This window comes from Astyanax mexicanus, chromosome 1, assembly GCF_023375975.1.
Source record: "Astyanax mexicanus isolate ESR-SI-001 chromosome 1, AstMex3_surface, whole genome shotgun sequence".
NCBI lineage: Eukaryota > Metazoa > Chordata > Actinopteri > Characiformes > Acestrorhamphidae > Astyanax > Astyanax mexicanus.
This window is the reverse complement of record NC_064408.1, coordinates 117,914,135-117,940,616: the sequence shown is the minus strand read 5'-3', so window position 1 is coordinate 117,940,616 and position 26,482 is coordinate 117,914,135. Positions and strand designations below refer to the sequence as shown.

The 26,482-nt window shown below is 40.0% G+C and overlaps 1 protein-coding gene across 1 annotated transcript in view; it reads left to right on the top strand.

The window, feature by feature from the left end:
- Positions 1-6,023: 6,023 nt before the first annotated feature.
- Positions 6,024-26,482, top strand: part of ext1a (exostosin glycosyltransferase 1a) — a 98,139-nt gene continuing 77,680 nt past the window's right edge. Inside the window, exon 1 of the mRNA XM_007233718.4 lies at positions 6,024-8,761. Within this exon, the coding sequence (XP_007233780.1) occupies positions 7,824-8,761 (938 nt within the window). The 5' untranslated portion in view covers positions 6,024-7,823. The remainder of the gene's footprint in view (positions 8,762-26,482) is intronic.

Genomic DNA, 26,482 nt, shown 5'->3' with positions numbered 1-26,482 from the left:
CTAGTAATGGTCAATGTGAGAGGGTTAACCAAGAGTTGGGAAAGTTTTTAAGATTGTACTGTTTTAAGCATGCGTCAGAATGGTCTCAGTATTTAATTTGGGCTGAAATAGCTCAGAATTCCCTGATTAACTCCACGTCTGGTCTCACTCCATTCCAGTGCATTCTGGGTTACCAGCCTCCGTTAGCTCCGTGGACAGCATCATCCACTGAGATCCCCGCTGTCGACGACTGGATGAAGCGGAGTGAGCAGGTGTGGGAGGAGACGCATCAGCAAATCTCGGAGGTTTTACGGAAATATAAGGAGCAGTCCGACAGACACCGTGGTACCACCCCCCAATACCAACCCGGAGACAGGGTGTGGTTGTCGACCCGGGACTTGAGGTTTGAAGGGGCCTGTAGGAAACTGCTGCCTAAGTATATTGGCCCATTTAAAGTGTTGTCTCAGGTTAATGAGGTGACTTATAAGATCGAGTTGCCGGCTCAGTACAGGGTGCATAACTCGTTCCATGTTTCTCTGCTCAAGCCTCTTGTCCCAGGTCCGCTTGCTGAGGGTGTTCCAGATGACGTGCCGCCCGCGGCAGTGGAGGGGGAGGATTCGTCTACCTATGCGGTTCGAGAGGTGTTGGATTCACGCAGGCGTGGCGGTGTGCTCCAGTACCTCATAGACTGGGAGGGTTACGGCCCTGAGGAGCGTTGCTGGGTTGCCGCCGGTGACGTGCTGGATCCTGCTCTACTGGCCGAATTTCATGCCCGTCACCCTAGTAAGCCTGCTCCTCGACCCCGTGGGCGTCCCAAGCGCTCACTCTCTTCTTCGGCTCCGGTGCGTAGGGGTTCCCAGTCTCGCAACCCCCGCCTGCCCGTCACCTCTGAGGCTACGCCTGGTCCTCCCGCCGGTACTCCCTGCCCGTCGGGTGGACGTCGTCGTGGTCGTCCCCGTTCCGGCTCCGTTCCGACTCCCTTGGGGGGAGGTACTGTCACGTCTGGTGCTGTTAGCTCCTCTGTCCCTTCCACACCAAGCTCTAACGGAGGTTCTCAGGTTAACAACTACACTACCCAGAATGCACCACCCGCTGACATCACGCACTCACCTGATCACGTGACACCTCACCTGCTTCCACCAGGAAGCCCCGAATACTGATTACTGGCACTATAAAGGTGCACGCCAAACAGACTTCATCGCCGCGTATTGTAGGTTATCCTCATACAAAGCGTTACTTATCTCTTGTCTCAGTTTACTTTGTGTATGACCTTGCTTTTTGTTTCTCTACGCCGATTCTTGCCTCTGCCTTTGATATTGGATTGTTTGTGTATGACCTGGACTGTACTTTCACCACCGCCTCTTGGATTATCTCTGATACTGGATTGCTTGTGTATGAACTCTGGACTGTCTCTCGTTTATGGTATGGTTTTGTCTGCATTGCTCTGTCTACTGGTGATCAACCATATTTCTGTATCGACCCTGATTACATCTGTTTATTATTATAATAAACCTACTTTGTTTTTATCAGTATCTGCGCTTGTCTGCTATTCTGTTCTGACCATGACAAAATCAACTGGTAGAAAAATAACACTAGAACTCAGAGATATGTATAATAGTGAAAGTAAGAGCTTTTCCACATGCACATTACAAAGCGGACTCAAGGGATTGGGACTAAACAGCTGTATAACCTCAAGAAAACCATTTATCAGTGAGGAACCAACAAAAACGGCTTCAGTTTTCTAGAAAGCTTAAAGATTACCCTCTAAAGCGATGGAAGAGGGTCATGTGGTCTGAGGATTCCAGACTTATCCTGTTCTAGAGTGATGAGATCATTAGGGTAAGAAGAGAGGGGGCTAAAGTGGCACATTATCATACATAAGACACATTATCAGAATGTCTTGATCTAGAGGGCACATGATCATAATTAGCAATGGTAATTGCTAAAAATGGCACCCTAGAGGGACCCTAGATCACTTTTTTAAAAAGAAGAGCAGCCAGTAGGGAACTTTTTTAACCACTCTAGCTGGCTCCTCTTTAGTAATGCTGTTTTTTTAGTCATAAGAGCACCAGAAGGGGCAGAAAAAAGATGTAGCAAACAAATAACAATAAAATAAGTGGATCTAAAAGTCTGTGTAAAGTTCTTTCTCATAAATTTCTCACTTAAACTCATGAAGTCTCTAAGTACATGCTGAGAGCATCTCTACAGGACAGTGTGTAATTGTGTGTTTTTAAGCTCATTTATAGAATGTAGCTACAGTAGGTGTGCCGGATTAGTGCTGCAGATAAAACTAGCTCCTTTAAAAGCTGTGTTTTTGCGTCTACAGCTCTGTTAAAACTATAATTTAACAATTCAAATGCTTTAATTAAGGGTTTTACATTCCATACATCTAATTATGACCTGATTTCTATAACAAATTTTTAAATTTACAGTCACATACCTACGATAATAATGTACGTTTAATCAAATATAAATATAAACATATTTCACATTCAAACATTAAAAATATTACACAACTGGTTAATAAATGTTTAATTTTGTATAAGTGTATAGTTAATAATTCAAGGGAACTGATGAAAAAGCATTTACATTTACACCCTTTACATTTAAGTCAGCTAAATTGACTGTAGTTTTATTAGATTATATTCTTCTGATAATTAGTCGACTAAATTAGTCGACTAAAACAAACTACATTTCAGATGACTAAATTATGACTAAATCTAAATGCCTTTTTCTTCAAAAGACTATGACTAAAACTAAATCAAAATTTGTTGTCAAAATGAACACTACTCCTAATTAATTATGGGTGTGTTTTGTGCACTTCTGCATGGCTAAGAAAGGATTGGGTGGCCGACTGTTGACTGTCAGGGTTTTAATCAGTCACCTGGAGCAAGGTGTAAAAATAGACTGTTGACGGGGTGTATGATAGCAATGAGCATTGCGATGTGCCTTGCACAGGGTGTATGATAGGGCTCAAGATATTTTGACCATGTCATTTAGATTTGCTCATGAGTGCTATTACTGTTTTCACACCTGCTCAAACTAAACGCACCAAGAGTACAAACAAACCAGAGTCCAGTTTAACCAGACCAAATAGTGCTTGTGTCGAAAAATGCCCTTATACACAATCAACTTTTTGTCTTTTATTTAAAAGCAGCAGTTGTAGGTATAAGATAATAAAATAATCGCTACATTTCCACACAGCTTTCTCACTGCATACCTTAAAAATGGCATTTTTCCCAAACTTTGTTTCGCTCTCATTAAAACTTTATAAGGGAAATTTCAGATTCTGAATTGCGCATTCCTTTCCGCCTGTATGAGAAGCATTCAAGATTCCAATACATTAAAGCTGTTTCTTGAAAAGCAGGTCTGAGAGCATTCAGCGGAGCCCCCAGCCGGCAGATGAAAGACAGGGAGAGAGGGTGGAAGGAATGCTGGGTAGAAAGAAGAGGAGGTAGGGGCCGGGCTTTGATCACTGGCCCGTGGTGGTGGTCACAGACACACTCGGCTCCGCAGCTTCCGAGGAACGCGGCTTCAAATTCCTTCCCTCTCTGCCTCCGTCTCCAATCCTGCCCCACAAAACCTCCTGCTCTCGCGCGACTCAGCAGCTGCCAAAACAATCCGCCAGGCAGGTCTGTGACCACCTGCTGACAGGTCTCATTAGACTGGTGTCCCATCATTTCTGGACCATTGTCTTCTTTTGGGCTTCTTCTGGACATTTATTCAAAGCACAGGAAAGAAAGGCTTAAAACTCTAAATAAAGTAAAACAAGTGATTTGTCAGGGGCTCTGAGTGGTCTAGTGGTCTAAAGCACTGCCACTATGATCGGGAGATTCTGGTTCAAATCCCAGCCATGCAGCTTGCCATCAGCAGCCAGAGCCCTGAGTGAGCAGCATTTGTTCTTGCTCTCTCTGGATGGGTACAGTAGATGGCGCTCTCCCCCCCCCCCATCACTCCAAAAGGTGATGATGATCAGCACAAGGCTGCATCTGTGAGCTGATGTGTCAGAACCGAGTCGCTGCGCTTTTCTCCAAGCGTATTGTGATTCTACTCGGCAATGTTGGAAAAGAGGCGGAGTCTGACTTTTTAACTTAGCTTAGCTTTACAGGTCTCACCACCCAGCAGGGAACAGCTGAATTAGAAGGAAAACATGGCGACACCCCTGTTCCTTACTAGTGCTGCGAAAAATGCTCCTTATAGTCCTTATAGTGCGAAAAATACAGTACACAGAAAATTTAGATTTATGTTGACAGGAACCTTACAGTAGTTAAATTCTTCATTATTAGAGGGATGTACACAAACGTTTGGACAGAATGTGATTTGTCTACTAGCACTTTAAGAAGTGTTAGTTTCAGATGCAGTATTTCCAGCACAGCTTTGACCTCCTGATTTTATGGAGGTCTGAATCTAAACGTTGAACGAGAACATCAAAAGAGAACATGAAACGAGGATTCAGAGCGGCTGCTCGGTCAGAAGTACTGCAAGAACAAAAGCTGTAGTAAAACTGTATTTTTGTTCTGAAAGTATAACTTATAAAGTCATATAAGGACTGATCCTTTAACCCCTTCAGACCTATTCCACATTATAGAGCAATGGTGAGGAACTAAGGCCCAAAGTTAAGCACTGTTGCAGATTTGGCTGCTCAAAAACACTGACTAAATTTGGCAAGCATGGCTGAGCTGCATCAAGTGTGCTTGAGCAGGAAAACCACAGAAGAGTGAGACCTGGAGATACGGACTTCCCCCGTACAACTGTTCTCTAAGAGTGTGCATCACTATAGTCACTGATAGCAACATTAACATGGGTCACGTTATATATTCTAGTGGCTCACATATCACTTGGTAATGATGGTACAGAGATGGGCCAGATGTGGCAATGTGTGGCATTTTCATTCATTTTCTTTACCTCTGCTGAGTAAAGCAACTATTTGACTGGCTCTCATCAGGACCACCCCAGGAATAGAAGAGCAAGAGTTCTCTCTGTTGCACAGGATATATTAATCAGAGTTACCAGCATCACAAACCACATATAAGAGCACCTAAATGCTTCAAAGAGTATTTTGGTTTCTTTCTTCCTTTTAGAGTTTCTTTTACTTATTTGTTTCTTTTCTTTTTTTATTTTTTATTTGTTTTAGTCCTTTATGTTCTTATTTTTATTGGTTTATCTGTGGTTGCATTCTTATCATTTTTTATAACCTTTTATTTTCTTACCTATGACTTAATATATGTTTAATATGTTATTTTAAAGTGTCTTATGTCTTATTAAAATGCTGGGTCTTTTTATTTATTTATTTATTTATTTATTTATTCTTTTCTTTGGCAGTTCCTTGCCTGTGTATTGGCTCGGCTGAGTTAAAAATAAAGATTCATTAATTGATTGATTGACAATATCAGAAATACTATTAATAAAAATATATATATTTTACAAATAATAATAATAATAATAATAATAATAATAATAATAATAATAATAATTATTATTATTATAGATAAAATAATTGTTGTTTATTGTTGTTGTTGTTTTTCTTCTTCTTCTTCTTCCTACTATTATTATTATTATTATTATTATTATTATTATTATTATTATTAGTAGTAGTAGTAGTAGTAGTAGTAGTAGTAGTAGTAAGAAAAGGAGGCATAGTAGAAGTAGTAAAAGTAACTTAAAAGTACTATTGTAGTATAGTAAAGTGAAGTATCGGTAGTATTATTTGCAAAATATATAATATACAGTGATATTTAATAATATTAATTGTAATATTATTTAGATATAAATTATTATTTGTTATCATTTGATTTTACGTCTTCTAATTAATATGAATAAGTAAAAAATACTCTAAAACATTATAAAATAATTAAATATAAAATAAAATACAGTACAGTATGAACTCGCTGACAATAAACGCTGCACGGATTCTGCAGGGAACTAACGGGTTAACCGTCCTGTTTTGTGATTGGCCGGGGCGCAGGTCCCGCCCCTCCTTCGCGGACGTGACGGTGACCAATCGGGAGGCTCCGTGGGCTTGTGGAGGAGCGTGACGTCAGCGGCCGTCGTGCGGGGATTGGAGTGCAACGCGGAGACAAACAGAGCTACCGAGGCGCGTTCACGCATTTCCCCCCGGTCCGGAGTTCAGGGACGGGGTTCGGCCCGGTACCGAGGCTCTGGTTGGGTTCCGGAGCGCGTGGAACAGTGCTGGGAGTAGTTGTGGCGCGCGGGGCTCCGCTCGGAGAGGCGGGGGAGTCCGCGGTTCAGCGCGGGGAGAGAGAGTGTCGTTAGCCGCCTGAGCTCCACTCAAACTCCCGTACCGAGAGCTCCGCTTCACCGCGCCGGGAAATGCAGGGATTTGTTCGGCTGCCGCTTGTTTATCGCGCTCCCCGCGACGTTATGAGCGCGGAGGATGTTGGTATGCCGTAGATAGGAGGTAAGTAGAGGCTTAGACGTTGCCTCAATGTTTTGGACGGTGTTAGTTTCCAGTATCTGGCCCGTGAGAACCTGCTGAGGAACGTTTAAGACCAGGATTAGACGGTTCTAAGGGAACTTAACGGTCTACTGAGGACTACTTTCTGAGAGACTCTACAGCAACAATAGAGCACTCTATTAAACACAAATACAAACACGTTTTACAAATGTTTTTAGGCTCTAGGAGATGTTGGACTAGGATCTTAAGCTGAGTTTCAAGTTCCCGGTCTGAAAGAACCTGCTGAAGTACCCCTGAGGAGACCAGGATGAGACATTTCTGAGGATAGTTTGTACCAGACGTTTTACAAATGTTTTTAGGTTCTGGAAGATGTTGGACTAAGATTTTGAGCTGAGTTTTAAATTCCTGGCCAGAAGAACATTTAAGAGCAGGATTAGACGGTTCTGAGGGAACTTAACGTTCTACTAAGGATTACTTTCTGAGAGACTCTCCATCAACAATAGAGCATTCTAACAAACACACACACACACACACACGTTTAATAAATGTTTTTGGGCTCATGAAGATGTTGGGTTAAGATCTTGAGATGAGTTTTAAGTTCCCGGCCTGTAGAACACCACCTAAGAAGACCAGGATGAGACATTTATGAGGATAGTAGTTTGTACCGGAGTTGCTTTCTAAGAGAGTGTAGGACTAAGATCTTGAGATAAGTTTCTAGTATCTGTTATTAGATAACTTTCTGAGGAACCATAAGACCAGGATGAGACCTTTTGGAGGTATCTGAGGTAACACTACCTCAGGTACCACACTGAGGCTAGTTTGTACCAGAATTTCTCTTTCATCAACCTTAGAGCACACTAGCTAGCACTCACATGCACACAGTTCCACACACATGCTTTATTAGTCTTTAAACGGTTTAGGACTAAGATCTTGAGGTGAATTTTCAGTATCTGGCATGAGAGAAGCTCCTGAGCAAGTTATCACTCTCACCAGAATTGCTTTCTGATAGACTCTTGGCTAGATAGAGCGCACACACGTTTTATTAGACCCTGGGAGTTGGTGTTGGACTGAGATCCTGAGGTCAAAGTCCACTGGAGCACCACAATCACCACCACCTCCTCCTCCTCCTCCTGCTGCTGCTGCTGCTTCTTCTTGCTCCTTCCTGCTGCCCCAATTCCCCTGTTCCCTTGTTTTAATGCTCAAGTGGACAGAGGTAAGTTAGATGGTCCACAAAAGTCGCCCACATGCTCTGGCTTGGGGAACGGGCTTGGAAGACCAAGAAGAAGGAGGACGACAAAGAAGACTTTAGAAAACACTTATTGCAGGCTGGGGAAAGATGGCCGCGCTGCCCGGCTTGGGACTGTGAGCCCCAAACTTGGTGGCGAGTCGGATTTCTCAGCCAAGCCCTCAGGGCCGGACCGGAGGACCCATGCAGGCCAAGAAGCGCTACCTGATTCTGGTCTCCGCCGGCACCTGCCTCTTTCTCCTGCTCTGTCTTGGTGGGCTTCCGGTGCCGGCTTCCAGAGGGGGCCTGGGGAGACGGGATGGCCACCGTCCTGGTACCCACTGGCCCCGCTACTCAGAGCACCTGCAGCCTTTTGTTCCTTGGGACCAGTCAGAAAGCGAGGGCTTCAGTGCTCCTATGTCCCCGAGGCAGAAGAGGGATGCCAACTCTGGCTTGTACAAGGGCAGGCGCTGCCGGATGGACTCATGTTTTGACTTTTCTCTTTGTGAAAAGTATGGCTTCAAAGTTTACGTGTACCCTCAGCAAAAGGGGGACAAAATCTCAGAGAGCTACCAGAGCATCCTGGCTTCAATTGAGGCCTCCAGGTTCTATACGTCTGACCCAGGTCAGGCGTGCTTATTCGTGCTGAGCCTGGACACTTTGGACCGGGACCAGCTTTCGCCTCAGTATGTGCACAATTTGAAGGCGAAGGTCCAAAGCTTGAGCCTTTGGAACGGAGGCCGCAACCACCTCATATTTAACCTGTATTCGGGGACATGGCCGGACTACACGGAGGATTTGGGATTTGACATTGGCCAGGCTATGCTGGCAAAGGCGAGCATCAGCACGGAGAACTTTAGGCCTAACTTTGACGTGTCCATTCCTCTTTTTTCTAAAGACCACCCAAGGACCGGAGGGGACAGGGGATATTTAAAGTACAACTCCATCCCCCCTTTTAGGAAATATGTGCTGGTGTTTAAGGGCAAGCGATACTTGACTGGCATCGGGTCGGACACCCGGAATGCCCTGTACCACGTCCACAACTCTGAGGATGTGGTCCTTCTCACAACATGCAAGCATGGAAAAGACTGGCAGAAACACAAGGATGCCCGCTGTGACAAGGACAACGCAGAGTATGACCGGTAAGTTGGCTTTTTTATTTATTCATTTTTTTTAAGTTTCGTGTGGACCCGTACACTTGCAGCAGTTTTGTGAATGTGGGTCAGTGTGTTGTCTTGTTGATATATAGGCCGAGAAGCTCATGAAACATTTACTAGTAGTGCTGATGCCCTCAAAAGCAAATCTGGTGCTTTTAATAAGTCAATTTAACGTGTTTTTTTTTCTTTCAAGTTAATGTACAGCTTGCATGGCTTGCATGTCGACACTGGTGCACAAAATAAAACCTTGCATCCCATATTTGCCATTTATTGCATAGTTGTTCCTTACATTGTGCCCAGATTTATCATGAATGCTCCAGTGAAAATGCTCCAAAATAACTTTTCATTTTTAACCAAATATTTTTGCCTAAACTTCCATGGAAAGTTAAAAAGACTTTACCTTAACCTGTAAAAAGTTTCCATATTTTGCATGACCTCACAAGAGATTCATTGTCTTATCATAATCTGTGAGAACCAGACCACAAGTCAGACCACATACAGGCCATATATAACCTAGTCTGCTCTCCACATTCGCGAGTGTGTGTTGCTTTTCTTGTTGCTTAAAGCCACCCCTCACATGACTTTGCGAAGTCTACATGACTTACAGTCCAGCCGGTGTCAGTTTTACTCCTGCCCACAGCAGGCCTGGAGTATCGGAGTATCAGATGTGGTTCTGACATCAAGATCAAAAACTTTGGCTTGTGTGTGAATGGTGTAATTCCTAAATTTACCGGTGTCGCCGTTTAAGCCCGGCCTCATATGACTTAAGGATACTGTGCTATGTTTGTCAAAAGCTTGAAAGAGCACAGTCACCACCAAATAAACCTGGCATCCAGGGTGTGTACATACTTGTGCTTCTCAAAAAAATAGAATATCATTGGAAAAAAAAACTTTATTTCAGTAATATTTATGATGAAAATGTGAAACTCATATTAAGTGTTTATTTATTTTTATTGTTGATGATTATATCTTAAAACCAATAAAATGTCAAAAGTCAGACTATTTTTATGGATATGCAGATTTCATTTTCCAGCAGGACTTGGCACACTGCCAAATGTACCAATTGGTCTTACATAAAATTTTCTGAGACAAAGGTTTTTACAGAACCAGGTTTTGCTTCTCTAAGGAAAAAACTTGTTAGAGGTTTAACAATTTGGATGATAAGTAATTTTTTTAGGTTCTTGCAAAGTGGTTTGAAAGTGGGACCATTTAAATAACCCCTTGTTGGCCTTTCATTTTTTAAATTGTGGGCACCTGACACCAGCAAATGCAGCTCTCTGGCTTGTCTGTAAGGATGGGCAGTATGGTGTACTGTAATAAATTGTCCCAATGCACTCACATACTTTTACAAAACCCTTGTGTACAATCTTTAGGTGCTAGAAAATAATGTTTAAACAGGTGAAGAACTTTAACATTCATATATTAACATCTTTAAAAAATTGGTGCTTTGTGACAGTGTTGGTTTTGTTCTATGTTTTAGGTTTGAAAACATGTTTTCTATGGGATGTGAAATGACTGTTCTGTTGAATTGTTAAAAGAACTCTTTGCAGCACCTTTAGGCGCCCACTTTTCTAAAAATAAAGTTTCTACAAAGGTTTCTTTGATCAGTTACATAGAACCGTTTTTGGTTTTATGAACATCCATTTTCGATTACATTCATCTTTATCATCTTTATAAAAGTGGTCCTTCAACGGCAGTTCGTTCTTTATGCTTACAAACATGTTTTCTGTGGAAAATCAAAAGATTTTGCTGTGGATTTGCTCAAAGAACTCTCTCCATAACCTTTTAGGTGCACGCATTCTTAAAAACAACATTGCTACAAATGGTTCCTTCAGTGTTTCTGCACAAGAAACCTATTGGTTACGAGCAGGACCAACTTTTTAAAGGTTTGAAGACATGGTTGTAAAGATCTTTCACCTGTTTAAAGATTCTTCACCTTAATCTCCTTTATATATTTTTTTATTGAACCACTTAAAAAACCTTTTGTAGCATACTTTAATTCCCCTACACTTACGGTGTTTCTTAAGTGACTACACAGAAAAAACATTTTTTAATTCATAAGGATCCAAACTTAAAGGCTTAAAGATTTGGATTTAAAAGTTGTTTATTCATCTGGTTTGAATAAAGGATTGTTTTGCGTAATCTTAGTTTTATGTGGCTAAGGATACTTTGAGAACAACCTGATTAGAGGATGTTTTAGGTTTTTTTTTATTTATTTATTTTTAAGCTATTTAAAGGTTCTACACATTAATTTGTTTTTAATAAATAATTCATCTATGTGATCTTAATTTTTTAGAGTGTGGCTAAGTAAATGTGATTCAGAGGGTTCCTTGAGCAATGTGACCGAACCAATTTGAGGTTAAACTATTTTGATTTTAAGGTTATTTAGTTATTTTAATGGTTCTAATATGGGATCACTTACATAACCCTTTGTTGGCCTTTCATTTTTCAAAGTATGGGCATGTAACAGCAGCAAATGCACCTCTGTGGCTTGTCTGTAGGGATGGACACAATGGTGGAGGACTGTGATGAATTGCCACAGTAGTTTGTGTTAGATAACTGTCAGTTGTCAGTGATTTGGACCAAATAAAAAGAGACTGTAAACCCTCAGTCTAGTTGTATAGTAACTGTTAAACTGATTGAATGCCAGTTTATTGTCTTGTTGGTCACTTTAATAGGCTTTAATAGGCTTTCTTTTTGGTAAATTTGGCCCTTCTGGTAAACTTTGTGAGCTCCAACATTTTTGTTAATTATTAAAAATCTAAATATGGATACGCGTGATGCCTTATCTCCAACCTCTTCATGTTTTGCCAGCTCTTACTGTCAGGAAGATGAGAAGCAGCAACAGTGAGGCTTTTGGCAGTGGTCAGTCAGCCCAGCTCCTCTGTTTTTAACCTTGCTGAAGCTGATGAACAAACAGCCGTCTGGCTCCGTGTCTCAGAGCGCCGCGGGCCCCGCTTCCCTGCTGTGTTTTCTCTGGGGGCCGCTAGGCAACTGTGTGCGCCGGACCCGGGGTGCTCTGATGGATTAACAGGAACAATACCCTTGGTGCCAGTGGGGGACAGCAGGCCTTCCTGCTGTTTGCATAGGCATTTCCCAAACCCCACTCCATCACTACGGAGTGACTGCGCACTGCGTGACCCCTCGCCCCTGGCGACGTGACCTCAGTCTCAACTCTCCTGCTGATGGGCTGTCATGGGTGACTTACTGAGATGTTCACATGCCACTCAGCATAATAACACAATGTCGTGGTACCGCAACACAGCTGTACATCTGCTAGCACATCGCAGTCGCCACGCTAGGACCTATCTACATATTTGACAGGCTTTGACATGCTTTATGTATGATCACTGTCATGCAAAAAAAAAGTTTTATGCCAACTTTTGAGCATAATGCGAATCTGCCAGTATTTTATTTCATTTTTTTTTTTCACATTTTCATGATGAATGGACCAGTTGGAATTCTTCATAATGATTGTTTGACTTCTATTTGAACATTTTAAGAAGGCTTTGTTTTTTGTTTTTTTATATCTTTATTCTTCTTTTTTCATTTGTCATTTCCCTTCTTTTTTTTTGATAAACCAGTCGAAAAAGTTCTCTGTGGGTGGGTAGAATGTCTCGCCTTCCCCCCTGTACTCAGTGTGATGCTTTTTTAATATACTTGAAGGGCGTCTGTGAGCTGATGTGTAACAGAAATGGAAGTTAGTGTTCTCCTGCAAGTGTGTTGAGCTGTCTGATGGCGTTGCATTGGTTGCAGTTTTTAAAGATTGGCTTTGTGGGACTTTTGTACATTGATTGATGCAATTGAAGCACTACTTGGTTCCATAAAGCAATCTAGTTTGTTGTGTGTGATGGAATATGCAAATTTGCTTATTCCATGACAGTTATTACTGGTGTTTTTGTTGTACTGGGTCCATTTTTGGCTGTTGAATGTGTCTTGGACTGATTGATGCATTTCTACTAGGGGTGGGAATCGTAAGACCTCACACTATAATGATATAATACCTGTAGACAGCTGTAGAGTTTCGGCCAGGGATGCAAAAGGATATCTAATTTTTTGGGGAAATCTTAATGGGAACATTTGTTAAAATAATAAAGTTGTACTATTTCAAACCAAAATTAGGTCCTAAAAGGTGTCAGTTGCCTATTTAGGTAACAAAAAATGAAACAAAAGCAATTACTAAAGCAATAAGCCAGTGTGTTGTTTCGTGTTTAATTTCTTAGTTTTCACTGCATTATTTAACGTCATTTGGTTAGTTCAGGTCGGTCTAACTGTAGTCATACTATTGCAGGGATATACTGAACAATAGAACACTGTTCTATTAACAGTCCAGTACGAGATAAGAGATGTGGATCTTTAGTTCAAGGACAGTAGACCAAGTACAATATAAGGTACATAATAGACAATAAATACAATTGTGTAAGTGTACGTACATGTGAAAAGACTTGCATGGATTTAAGTATTAAAGTGGGTGTTTGCGCATCATAATGCCAAACTACAACATATACAACACCTGTATATGTTGTAGTTTGGCATTATGATGCGCAACTCTAAGAGGCAGTTTTCCAAACATGGATTAAGCCTAGTCTTGGACTGTATGTTGCTTTCTATGGTTAATCCTTGTCTGGTGAAAACTGTTGCTTAATAAATAAGTTGTTTAACCCACAAGAAATGCCATAATGATGCATTCCTAGCTACCACTACTGTAGTCATTGTTTTGTAGGTGTGTTTTTTGTTTGTTACCAATTTAACTATCAAAACCTAGGTGTTAGCTCTGGGCTATTCAGTCCAGTTTGATCCTTTACCCATGGTTATGCCCCAGGCTATTGCCTGCAGGATTCCAACAGAGTTCTCTATGGCCTTGTTCTCTATGGGTGGTTAGAATGGCTCGCCCTCCCACCTGGACTCAGTGTGATGCTTTTTTACCAGCCTGTAGGGCGTCTGTGAGCTGATGTTTAACAGAAATGGAAGTTAGTGTTCTCCTTCAAGCGTGTTGAGCTGTCTAATGGCGTTGAGTTGGTGACAGTTTAAAAAGGTTGGCTTTGTGTGACTTGGTGTACATTGATTGATGCACTTGAAGCACTACTTTTGGTTCCATGATGAAATCTGATTTGTTGTGTGGGATGGAATATGCAAATTCGCTCATTGTGTGACAGTTATTACTAGTGTTTTGGTTGTACTGGGTGTGTTTTTGGCTGTTTAGTGTCTTAGAATGATTGATACATTTATACTGGGACTGATTGATTCTTTTATACAGAATACTTTGATTCTGCGAAACTCGATATATCACAAGACTATACTCTACGTTTCTTCGTGATAAAATACCCTCAAACAATAAAATACCAGAAATTTATTCACAGAATTTTACAGCTAATGTTCTTCATAGTAGGTTAACCCTATTCATTTGGTTAGCACCACCATGTGAAGTAATGAAGCAGTAACTAAAAGACTAATTTGGAGAGGAGCGAGTCTTAAGGAGTTTAGAGCACCTGTGTTTTAATAAAAATATTGATATGTGACACCATTTATCGATAGTGTGTCACAAACAAAAACTATGCTATATGTCATTGGTACTGGGAGGGGTTTTGTCTGTTGAATGTGTCGTGGAAAGGAGATGGATGTGTCTATACTGCTATATCATGGCTCACAGGAGTCACAGGTCTTATACAGATACAATTCTGATTATCTAGACACATAAAGCATTAAAAATACAAATCAAACTCTTATTAATGTAACATTTCTTCACACTCTTAACTCTTTATTGCAAACAGATTTAATTTTGGAACCAAAACTGGTTGTTCTGTGGAATTGCTCAAAAAACCCTTTGAAACCTAATTTTGGTGCAAGTGTGGTAACATACTGTGAAGGCATGGAGGCATAGCTAGAGGCTAATAATTAGGGTAAATTGGGTCATATCTACACTTTGGTTCTCTGTCTGTTGATATGTTCAGGGTAAGGGTTATATACGAAATGGGAGATAGGAAAACAATGTTCAACATTCAGATATTTAGTATTTAATAGTAACCTAAAAATACAGCATGATATCTATTTAAAAAGTGAAATATTTGACTGTATCTAAAGCTATATTCAGTCTGCACTGTTCTTTGCAAGTGATCAGATTGGATTTGCCAGTGAGAATCACAAATGTATCTGCATTGGTTGCTCTTCTTAGACCAGCATTTTCCTCACTCTGGATTTGATGAGTTTGTTGTTGGTCACATTGCATTTTAAACTGCTTTGAAATGTGGTTTGGATCTGATTTACAAGTATCAGATTTCATGTGCGTTCTGGCTAGTTGCTATGGTCTCCTATGCTAAGGCGTTGCTCGGTGGTTGCTAAGGTGTTGCTATGGTATCCATCAGGGGCGCAACTACATACTTTTGGGGGGGGGAGAGATGCGTTTCAATAATAAGTTTTAAAATCGTCAGCGTCCTGCCATTACTTTCCCACCGCGCTCCCCAAACCAGCAAGCTGATTGGCTGTTTCTCCAGAGAGGAAATTTATTTGGAGCTTTGATATGGCGCCCTCTCTAGTGCAGCGCCCCTATGCGTCGCATAGGCTGCATACCCCCTTTTTGCGCCACTGGTATCCATAGTGGTTGCTATGGTGTTGCTTGATTATTGCTAAGGTGTTGCTTGGTGTTTTTTTAAGGTGTTGCTATGGTATCCGTAGTGGTGGCTATGGTATCTGTGTTGATTGCTATGTTGTTTCTAAGGTGGTTGCTAAGGTGTTGCTATGGTATCTGTGGTTGTTGCTAGGTGGTTGCTAAGTAATGTATTTGCATAAATCAGATAATAATGTGGCTATGGACACTAGGTTGCTAGGGATGTGTGGGGTCTCCAATTGTTTGATAGTTACAGAAAATGTTCCTGTATAAATCAGCTCTGATTTTAACAAGACCTTCGCCCATATTTTAAGGAATTCTCTTCAAGCATTGTGTAAAAAGGTTTCATTTTGGTTAAGAAAATTAAAGTAAAAAACTTAAGTAAACATTGATTAAAAAACATAACATTTGTGCTTTTCAACTTCATTTTAAAATCAATGTTTTACTGAATACAAATCAAACATTGAATTTCCTCAAAACCTTTAGTTTAGTTTAGTTTGTCTGTTTTCAAACATGCAGAATTTGTGTTAATTGCTTTTAATGATCTGAAATTATTACGTGGAGTAGAAAGTGGACAATCAGCTTCTCCAAGTGTCCTGTAGGAGGGGTCTTGTCTAAAGGCCTTAAAGTTTTCAGAAGGTAAAATAACTTATTTTACTGCAGAAACAAAGGGTTTTGTATCATCTACTTTTGTATCACATATACGAGTCCTAGGCCTAGGCCTGTCACAATAATTTTTGGCGTACGAGTTTTGTCCCAGAAATTATTGCGATAAGCGATATTTTTGGCATTTTTAGTAGGGCTGGACCCGAATATTCGGGTATTCGGATATTCGTTCGTTGAGTAGGTATTCGGTTTTTAATTTTGGTATTCGGATATTCGTTTTTTTTCTCCTTTCCAGAGTTCCACCTCACTCTAACCACTTCTGTTTTCGCGGGTCCCGTCAGAATATCTTGCGCGCGGACAGAACTGAACTGTTATTGGCTGGAGCGGGAGTTTAATCCAGACGATGCGGGAGCAAATTAATAAATAGTTAAGAAAACTGTAATAATTGTAAAAAAGAAAACCTAAAGAAAACTCTCAACGCACAGGATGGACCGACACACACACGCACACACCGATGGTGTTTGGACTGGGGTAAGGAACGGGACCACACTATTCAGCGCTGCTGTTTTAATAAATATATAAGTAAATTTGAAGCATTAAATGTAGTTTATTTAATATATATTAGGAACGTGGGGCGGGAGCGGCAGAAATGTGTATGTGGCGGGCGGGCGCGGGATTAAAAGAAGCAATTTTTTTGCGGAGCGGTAACGAGACAGAAACGCGGGAGCGTGGAAGAGTGGGTTTAAAAATCAGTCTCGCGCAGACCTCTATTATACATGATAAAAAAAAATGCAGGCTCTTCGAAACTGATTTATATAATAAAACGTAATGTGGCAACAGTAGGGGCTAAATCGGTTACAAAAGCCTGGCCTACAAAAATGATGTCTGAACGAATTTCCTCTTATCTAATATAATTTAAAATGGTTTAAAAATATAAAATAATTTCTAAGCAAACGAAATATTTAATATTGAGCTTATAGCCCAAGTGCAAAAATACAAAATCAGTAATACGGCTATGCCCTGCACAATCCTTAAACCGAAATAGACCAAGTACAATAACGTCATTAACAATGACTTTCCTCTACTCTAATATAATTTAACATGGTTTAAAAATATAAAATAATTTCTAAACAAACGAAATATTTAATATTGAGCTTATAGCCCAAGTGCAAAAATACAAAATCAGTAATATGCCCTGCACAATCCTTTAACCGAAATAGACCAAGTACAGTTTACAATGACTGTCCTCTAATATAATTAACAATGTTTAAGAATATAAAATACTTCCTGAACAAACGTTTTTTTGTTTGTTTTTTTAAGCAAATAGCCTAAGTGTGAAAACACAAACAGCAATTTACTGGGCTGGCTTGCGCAGCGGAGAAACCGTGCAGCAGCCTCCTAGCCTGCTTACGCAGCGGATAAGCCGCGTGTGGGGCAGCAGAAATTCCGGGATGAAAACACAAAGAAATCTGGGCTAAAAACACAGAAAAAATATGGGGTGAAAACACAAAAATATGGGGGATAAAAACACCAAAAATCCGGGGTGAATATGTCTCGTCGGTCAGAGCAAATTGAACATTTTTCAGTGGATTAAAGGGGCCGTGATTTGCTTTTTTTTTTTTTTTACCTCTTTTTTTAAAAACGAATATTCGAATATTCGCTTCGAATCAGTGCCGAATATCCGGAGCTCAAAAAACGCTATTCGGGCCAGCCCTAATTTTTAGACCACTTATTTGGCACTAATAACTTAGCAATAAACTTTACATATCTGTTCACGCACATCATTTTGGAACTGCACCAAATTATGCAGCCCCGGTCTGTCCCAGCTGGCCCGCATTGGACTGGCATGAAGCCCCTGCCTCGTCCTTTGTTTGAGAGATGCCCTGCTGGTGAATGGAAGGCTGAGGCAACACAAACCTAAGAAACAGTAAAGTTAAGCAGCTAGAGCAGCATTGTGCCGTTATTATGTTTCTTTAAGTTAGTTAGTATAAGTGCATTTTGTAACAGTAGAAGAAACAATCAGTGAATCAATCAATGACCAGATGTCCGAAACTTTTGCCCATGTTATATACCTGTTCCTATGAAAATATACACACAATTCACACACATTCTTGAGAGTTTGTACAGTACAGTATATTTTGGTTGCGTGCTAGCACTGAGTGAATATATATTTTAGCCTTGACATGCTTTTTGCCTAGTGCTCCATGACAATAAAAAATGTATGGCACATTTCAGTAGAAGAGGCAGCTCATTCTGTTCTCATTTCCTCTCTAGCCATGGGCCATTTTCCCCCCCTCTGCCTCTACAAGGACGGATGCTGAAGTCGTGGTACATGACCATTCATGTGAACGCGCGATGCTGATGGCTGTGGAGATGAATAATTGATCGCCTGTATTTTATTCATGTTTTTTTCCCCCTCCTTCTCTTGAAAAATTTCGAGCCGTTCATATTTTATTCATGAGTGCACCAAATCATCTCCAGCGCTCCTTCCTAGTGCTTTGCCACTGGCAAGGCTACTTTGGAAAATTAAGTAATGGTTCTGAGGAATTTCAGACTGTTGCTCACTCTTGGTTCAGTCCCTGAGCTGTCTGAAAGGCTTTACCTTTAAATGATGATTAAGGGTGAGTTAACCTGGCTCATTGGTTTCAGTGTGGATCTGTTGGACTGATAGGTGCAACTTGTAATTGGTAAACTGGTTTAGAGGTTTGGGGTGTGTCTCATGCTAGCATCCAAAAAAACATGCTGAACTTGCTGTGTGTAGAATTCTGATACATTTTGCCAAATTTGGCACCAACTTTAACCCATAATTCACTTTTTTGTAGTCTGTTTGAGTCTGGTGATGAGTTGCTAGTTTTAATCAATGCTGTTGAGTTCAGAACGTAGATTACTTATGTATGTATTTATGTATATACAGCTCTGGGGAAAAAGAGACCACTAAAAAATTGAGTTTGATTTTACCAGAAGAGGAAGATGGATGATCACAAGCTATCAAACCAAGCTGAACCGCTTGTATTTTTGCACCAGGAGTGGCATAAAGTTATCCAAAAGCAGTGTGTAAGACTGGTGGAGGAGAACATAATGCCAAGATGCATGAAAACTGTGATTAAAAACCAGAAAACCAGGGTTATTCCACCAAATATTGATTTTGAGCTCGTAAGACCTTATGAATATGAACTTGTTTTCTTTGCACTATTTCAGGTATGAAAGGTTAATTTTTCTGCAAATAAATGCTATTAAATGACTATTTTTATTTGGAATTTGGGAGAAATGTCTGAGTTTATAGAATAAAACAAAAATGTTCATTTTACTCAAACATAAACCTATAAATAGCAAAATAAGAGAAACTGATTCAGAAACTGAAGTAAAGTAAAGGTAGTCTTATAAATGTATTTTGACAGTGTCATCAGTATCTGCAGGTATGTACATGTGTGATTTCGACATTGGCTCACAATTCCCACATTGTTGCATTCCTAGGAATAATAACAAAATAATGTTTTGATTTAATGAGATTAATCTTTTAATCAATTGACATTGATATTATTATTTTTTCAAAGCTTATCAAGGCCTGGAAATTGCTATTTTCAATTTTTCAGGTTTTTCATGACCATATGAACCCTGAATGATTGTGATCTGTGACATCTGGCTAGTATTGACCATGTCCTAAATTCAGGTGCTCCGCAGCTAAAGAACTGTCAAATACTTTTTCCTGTCCCATGACTTTGGTATTGTTGCAGAAGTAATTTATTGAATGGTAATGAGTGGTCCAGACGTTTCCCATTTGTTTTAACATTAACGATTTTACACACACACACACACACACACACACACACACACACACGCTTTATTCCAGTCATTGTAAAAGGTAATGTGCACTGCACTCAGGTTTACAGCCTCTTCACCCTTGCATAAATATCACTGAAAGCTGCTGCATAAAACACCTTTATGAATCCACCAATCTAAATTCATCTAAACATCACGCCACCACTGCCACGTCCATCGCCTCCCACCGTGTTAAATCTCCTATTAAATCTGCCATCCATAATGTAAAGGCTGCGAGACGGATAGGCCTAGTTTCTCTGAAGCCTAGTGTGGTACCAGCAGATGATGGCTGTTGGGTTATGTAATGCTGGATTTGCGCTTGTGCTGCCCTATTAATGCGCCTAATCACCTTAAATGGCTCCCAATCCTTTGTGAAGCTGTTGCTTAATTAGGACCCAGAGGACGTGGCTTACATGTTGGAACCGACTGGAGGAACCTGCAGTGGGGAACCGAATTGGCTGCTACTTTTTTCTCCAGCTAGTTTATCTGTTGACTTGTTGATGAGTCATTTTGCCAAGTTAATGGAGTCGAATGGATTTTTTTCACACATACAAGTCCAGACCAGAGTTTGAAACAGTGTTCATGTATTTGACGTATTTTATACGTAAATATAATGTGGTTAGTTTTCACTGTGCAGTTTAGTAAATGGCCTAAAGTACTTTGCTACATCCTGTAGTCATGTAGTCCTATTTGTAGAAAGAGGTGTCCCTTCAGTTATTTGCACTTCTGTTTAAATAAGGGTTATTCTACAGTTACAGTAGATACAAGGATCACCAGCAAAATATGTTGTACCCATACAACACTTTTTCTTTTATTGTTTGAATGGATACAGATTGCCTTTATCCATGCCATTGTCTTTGGTCTGAAACTTTGAACCATCAAGAATGGTTCAGAAGTTAATCTTCTTTTTTGCCCAATTTTCTCCCAGTTTGGCTAGGCCAAGTGTCCCACCCATTCAGCTGTTAGTCAGCTCTATATCCACAACACAAGGAGGGTAAATACTAGCACATGCCTCCTCCGACACATGTGAAGTCAGGCACCACCTCTTTTTGAACTGTTACTGTGGCAGCCTTACCGAGTAGCTTCACAGAGCTAATGCTTGGAGGAAAGTGCAGTGACTCGGTTCTGATACATCAGCTCACAGATGCAGCCTTGTGCTGATCGACATCACCCTTTGGAGTGATGAGGGGAAAGAGCTCCATCTACCCACCCAGAGAGAGCAAAGCCAACTGTGCTCTCTAAGGGCTCTGGCAGCTGATTGCAAGCTGCATGATCAGGATTCGAAACGGCGATCTCCTGATTATAGTGGCAGCGATTTAGACCGTTGGACCACTTGATGCCTGCATCCTCTTTTGGTTTGACCAGATTTTGGTCCTTTTGATCTGTACCTTGGTTTGTGGCACCTTTCACACCTGATATTTTGGATCTGAAGGTCTAGACCAAACAAGGTAGATATGAAAGGATGATCTAAACCATTGTTAAGTTATTCTGCAGTGTGATAACACTTTTGGATGGTTTAGGCATTAAGAAAAATTACAAAAAGGCAACAATTACATTAAGGCAGGCTACAATTACCCATTAAACAATAGAAGAAGAAAAACAACTGGTGTAGTGTTGAAATTCGACTCCCTATTTGTAGTAGAGGTACAACAGATTACGGTGCTGGTGATTCTATATCTACTCTAACTGTAGATTAACCCTTATTTATCAACAGAGATTGAAGGAATCCGAGGGGTATCTGTTACACTCATTCTTCCACATAACCTGAAAGTTCTGATTCTGGCAGCGAGACTTAGGAAATTTGGCACAACATCTGATAATGCAACAAGCTGAATTTATGACATTCTACAAACTAATCAGTGTGACATATAGGGAGATGCAGCAAAGTAATATTGTTTGCTAACTAAACTGCAGTGTAAAATCAGTACTAACTGAAACAAATATACAGTATACAATGTAACCAACATGCGAACCTTGGTTTGGACTCTGATCCGGACTTTCAGGTGTGAAAACGCCCTTATCTGCTTTTATTTGCCTGTAATAAAAGGGATGTTCTGCTTTTACTGTGTCTGTATTTTGGCCTGAGCTATAGCCTGCATAGGGCTGCACTAGACAGTGCAGTCTGTCTGGTTAAACAAGGTGGAAGTAATTGTTTTTTACCCGCCTCTCCATCATCCATTGTGGAGCAAATCCATCTTTCTCAGTCACTAATAACAAGGAAGTTGTGATTGTCTGGGTTCAGGCTTTGAAAACACTGGCTGTGTATGAACTAGCGAGCGCTATGGCTGCTAACGTAAAGGTCGACCCAACTCAAAAGTGTTCACATAGTGCTGGGCACTGGAAAGTGTTTCTGTATTTGTATTATTCTGTTATTTTTTAATACATTTTAACTGGGGTACTTTTATACTGTATGTCTAAATGTTTGTGCACACTCCTTCAAACTAATGCATTCAGATGCTTTACGTTGCATCCTTTTCTGATACAGATCTCAGTGTAAAAGCGTGCTCACACACAGCTATCCAATAGAGTAAGAGTTTCTTGATCAGATAAGTAAACATGAGGCGTTCCAGTACTTTTGTCCGTATGGTTTAGTATTGCAAATCAAAAGATCACAATACAATATCAGTATTTTCTTACACCCCAATCTACACTACCTAACTGGCTAGATATACACTCTCAATCAACCATGCGCCAGGTCTGTAAGTACACCTTGTTTATACAACTGAAATTTTATAGAAAAAAATATAGATCTGCTTTTGGGACTTGCACCGTCATTTTCACCAAACAAGTTACTTAAAGCTCCACTAGGTAGGATTGAGATTTTGTGCTCTTGGGCTCCCCCTACAGTTGTAGAATGTAATAAATGTTTCAGGCGGATTAGTTTCTCTTTCTCGTTTTCTGGGTTTCACAGACATATTCGGTCTCTTTCCAGCTTCTGCCAGAGTGTCCGTGTGTTAGTTTGTAAAGAATGAATCAGTAGTCCTTGTAGAACTGTTAGAACTAAAGGTCGGAAAGCAGGTCTCAGTTCTCGCAAGCGTTGGTTGCGGCCGCCTCGGAAAAGTTACAGAGTCTGGTTTGAGCTCAGAGGAGCTCCAGCACAGACAGGAGAGCACCGCTATTCCTCCTATTACACCTTAATGCAGCGCTGCAGTGAGTTTCAAGCTGTAATTTTACTTCTTTAAAAGGATCCAAAATCAAGAAAATCCTACCTAGTGCTGCTTTTAGGGGAGAATTTCACAAGTTACGAGTTACAAGGGGAAGGGTTACACTCCAAAACAAGGGGTAGGGGTACAAAAGAGAAATGGGATTGGACCTTGATGTTATCTGAGTGGTATTAATACATTATACCATACCTGTAGATACCCTCTCTATAGAACCGAAAGGGAGAAGCATTTTTAATGATATACATGATGATGCACACAGATTCCTACCCTTGTAACTTCGCACGTAATTCCATTAAACCAGTCCGAGGTCAGGTCTACCTGCTGGATGTATAATTACGCTGACAGTCACCTGGAGTCATCCCTGGTTGTAAAGTGAGCTGTGATTTTTTGCAGGCAGCTGTTTCGCTCCCCGTAATGGCAGATTTGGCTACTTTCGCCCCGCTGTAATCATGCATTCAGACACGGCAGTGGATTTAATGAGATAGTGGGGCTCAAAAGATAACAGCCTATTCACAGATCAATGGGCTCTCCACCCCTGCCTTAGTGGCTGATTATGAGAAGAAAAAGCGTGAGGCGCTTCGCTTTGCCATGTTCCAGCCCCCACCGCTGCTGGAGTACCTTTTGATGATGGTGCTAGAATGGAGAAAATGATGACGGCAATGGTAACAACCTGTTTCTCAATCTGATAACGGCGAGCTCTCGGACCGAGCCTGAATACGAATAGCTTAAATTAGGCCAGATATGAAGTTTAACTGGGGGGTTTAACGCCTATTAGAGGTTTCCCCCACCCTCTCGATTCTCTGTTTCGTCTCAGGCCGTCAATCAGAGACTGGGTTGATTTTGATTCTGTTTGAAGCTGCAGCAGATGCCTGAGCTCTTGTGGAAATTCCCGGATGGCATCCACCCATATAAGAATGATTCATAGCTTTTGATTTATTTAGCGATTTGCAGCTTCTTACTCAGCTTGTGTGTTAGCTGTGGAAAGATACAGTACAGTTCTGAAAGTGTGCCAAGATTTTACCACAGATTAGCTTGTCGGACTGGTTTATAGACTGGTAACTACATAGTAAACCGCTTTCTCCACACTTATTTATCAAAAGAGGAGATGATGAAACTCAGCAGCTGTTTGTTGTTGTGCTTATAGAGCAAACATCTGGATATAAAATAATTTGAACTCACTCATATGTGAACATTAATCAAAAGTGTCAAAAGTATCAACTAGTATAGATACTAGTGTTTAAAATACTGTTATAGAAATTTAAGTATCAACTCAAGCTTTTTACTCTTTAAGTAAAAGTGTAAAAGTACTGCTTTCAAAACTAATTAAAGTATAAAAATAAAAGTAATATAAGGAGAAAAAATAAAGCCATTAAGAACAAAAGCTTAGGCTGAACCACAGAGTCCTATAGTCCATATCAGTGATCTCTATATAATCTAAAATTATTAAATAATTATCTCTTGTTTTGGTTATTTTTGATTATTTTAACTTTATTTTATTGAATGATGAGTTTTAGCTTCATTTTAAATATTTAATTAAAATGTTAAAAAAATTTGATTGTTGGACTTTTTTTTTAAATATTAATTTCTTATTAAATAAACCAACATTGATTAATTGAAAGTGAACCCCTGAGTGTCATAGATTATATGCTCTTTTTAGCGGAGAATCTCTATTCAAAATGATGTGTAGCTCAGCAAACGTCCCTGTAGAGAAGTATTGCCAATAGAACAGGACTCCCTGGACTCAAGTCCTGCTGGAAAATCCACTGTGTTTTATTATCAAGTCTAAAGTCAGTGCAGTTTTGTTTTCCCACAAAATCTTACAGAATCACTTCATGCTTCCCTCTGCTGACGACTTTTACAGAGATGCGGATTTCATTTTCCAGCAGGACTTGGCACACTGCCCACACTGTTAAAAGTACCAACTGGTCTTATATAATATTCTAATTTTCTGAGACACTGATATTTGACGTTTTAATGATCATAATCATCAACAATAAAAGAAATAAAGGCTTAAATAGATCACTCTGTGTGTTTTAATACATCTATATAATATATGAATTTTGCAGTCATTCAGTTCTCCCTCTGTTTTTTTTTATGCTATGTTTTGTATCCGGCTGATTTCAGCTGAGTTTATGTAGACATGAACTTGTCTGTCTGCATCAGAGTGAAGTGGGGTGAAGTCGAGCGCAGATTATAGGAGAGAGAGAGAGAGAGTGCATATTGCTCCGATTCTCAAATGGGCCAAAGAATCTGGTGCAGGTCGTACGGGGTCAGCGGCCGGGCGCGTACACAAACACACACAGCCCTGCTGTTATACACTGCTTCATAAGGGTTCACTACACTGTAGTTCAGTGTGCTTTATTAACACAGCCAGGAGGAGCCCAAAGGTTATATATTCTTTATTTTCCCTGTCTGAAGATTGAGGCCCTGTGGCCCTTTTACTGGTGAAGTTTGGTTGTTGTGGTTCTTGTTTTCTGGACTTTCCTGGTTATTTATTAAACCGTGCACTTCACCACTTCTCGCACGTTTGATTGTCTATGCCTCACAATAAAGGAAAATGTGTAATACTTAACTTTATTTTAATTAAAGTTAAAAAATTTGAATTTGAAAAAGACGTTAAAGTATAATGGAATCTAGGGATGCACAGTGATATTAGAATTATATCAGGGTAATTCAATTAATTAAAATCTTAAATTGTTTTAAATTTACTGTAAATTTGCTGTAAGTGTTACATTTTCAGACAGCGTGTTTAATGCTGATGGAAAAAAAAACACATGCTAACTGAAGCTGTGAGTTAGCTAATGTTACAGGAAAGAGAACTAAGGTTAACAGAGAGCTAGCTAACATTAGCGGTGAGCTAACTTATATACTAATGTAAGCAGCAAGCAGAGGCGAAAATGACCACAATAAAAGGTTTTTTTTTTAAGATTTAGGGTTTAGTGGCACTTTTAAGCTAATTTTTATTCTATTGTCCCCCATTTATTTTGCCGTTTAAGCTCTTGAGCTCAAGTCAATAACCAGAAATGGTACAAAAACCAGTATACACATTTTTGCAGGGCCATTAAGGAACAAAAATGAACTAAAAACTGAAAAATGTTATTTTAGTATTGTTAAAAAAAATACATCTGTTTCTGTATTAGTTTCTCTGATTTTGCTATTTATAGGTTTGTTTGAGTAAAATGACAATCAACATTGTTGATTTATTCTATAAACTACGGACAACATTTCTCCCAAATTCCAAATAAAAATATTGTCATTTAGAGCTTTTATTTGGAGAAAACAAGTTCATATTCATAAAGTTTTAAGAGTTCCGAAATCAGTACTTGGTGAAATAATCCTGGCTTTTACTCACAGTTTTCATGCTTCTTGGCATGTTCTCCTCCACTAGTCTTACACACTGCTTTTGGATAACTTTATGCCTTTACACTCCTGGTGCAAAAATTCAAGCAGTTCAGTTTGGTTTGATGGCTTGTGATCATCCATCTTCCTCTTGATTATATTCCAGAGGTTTTC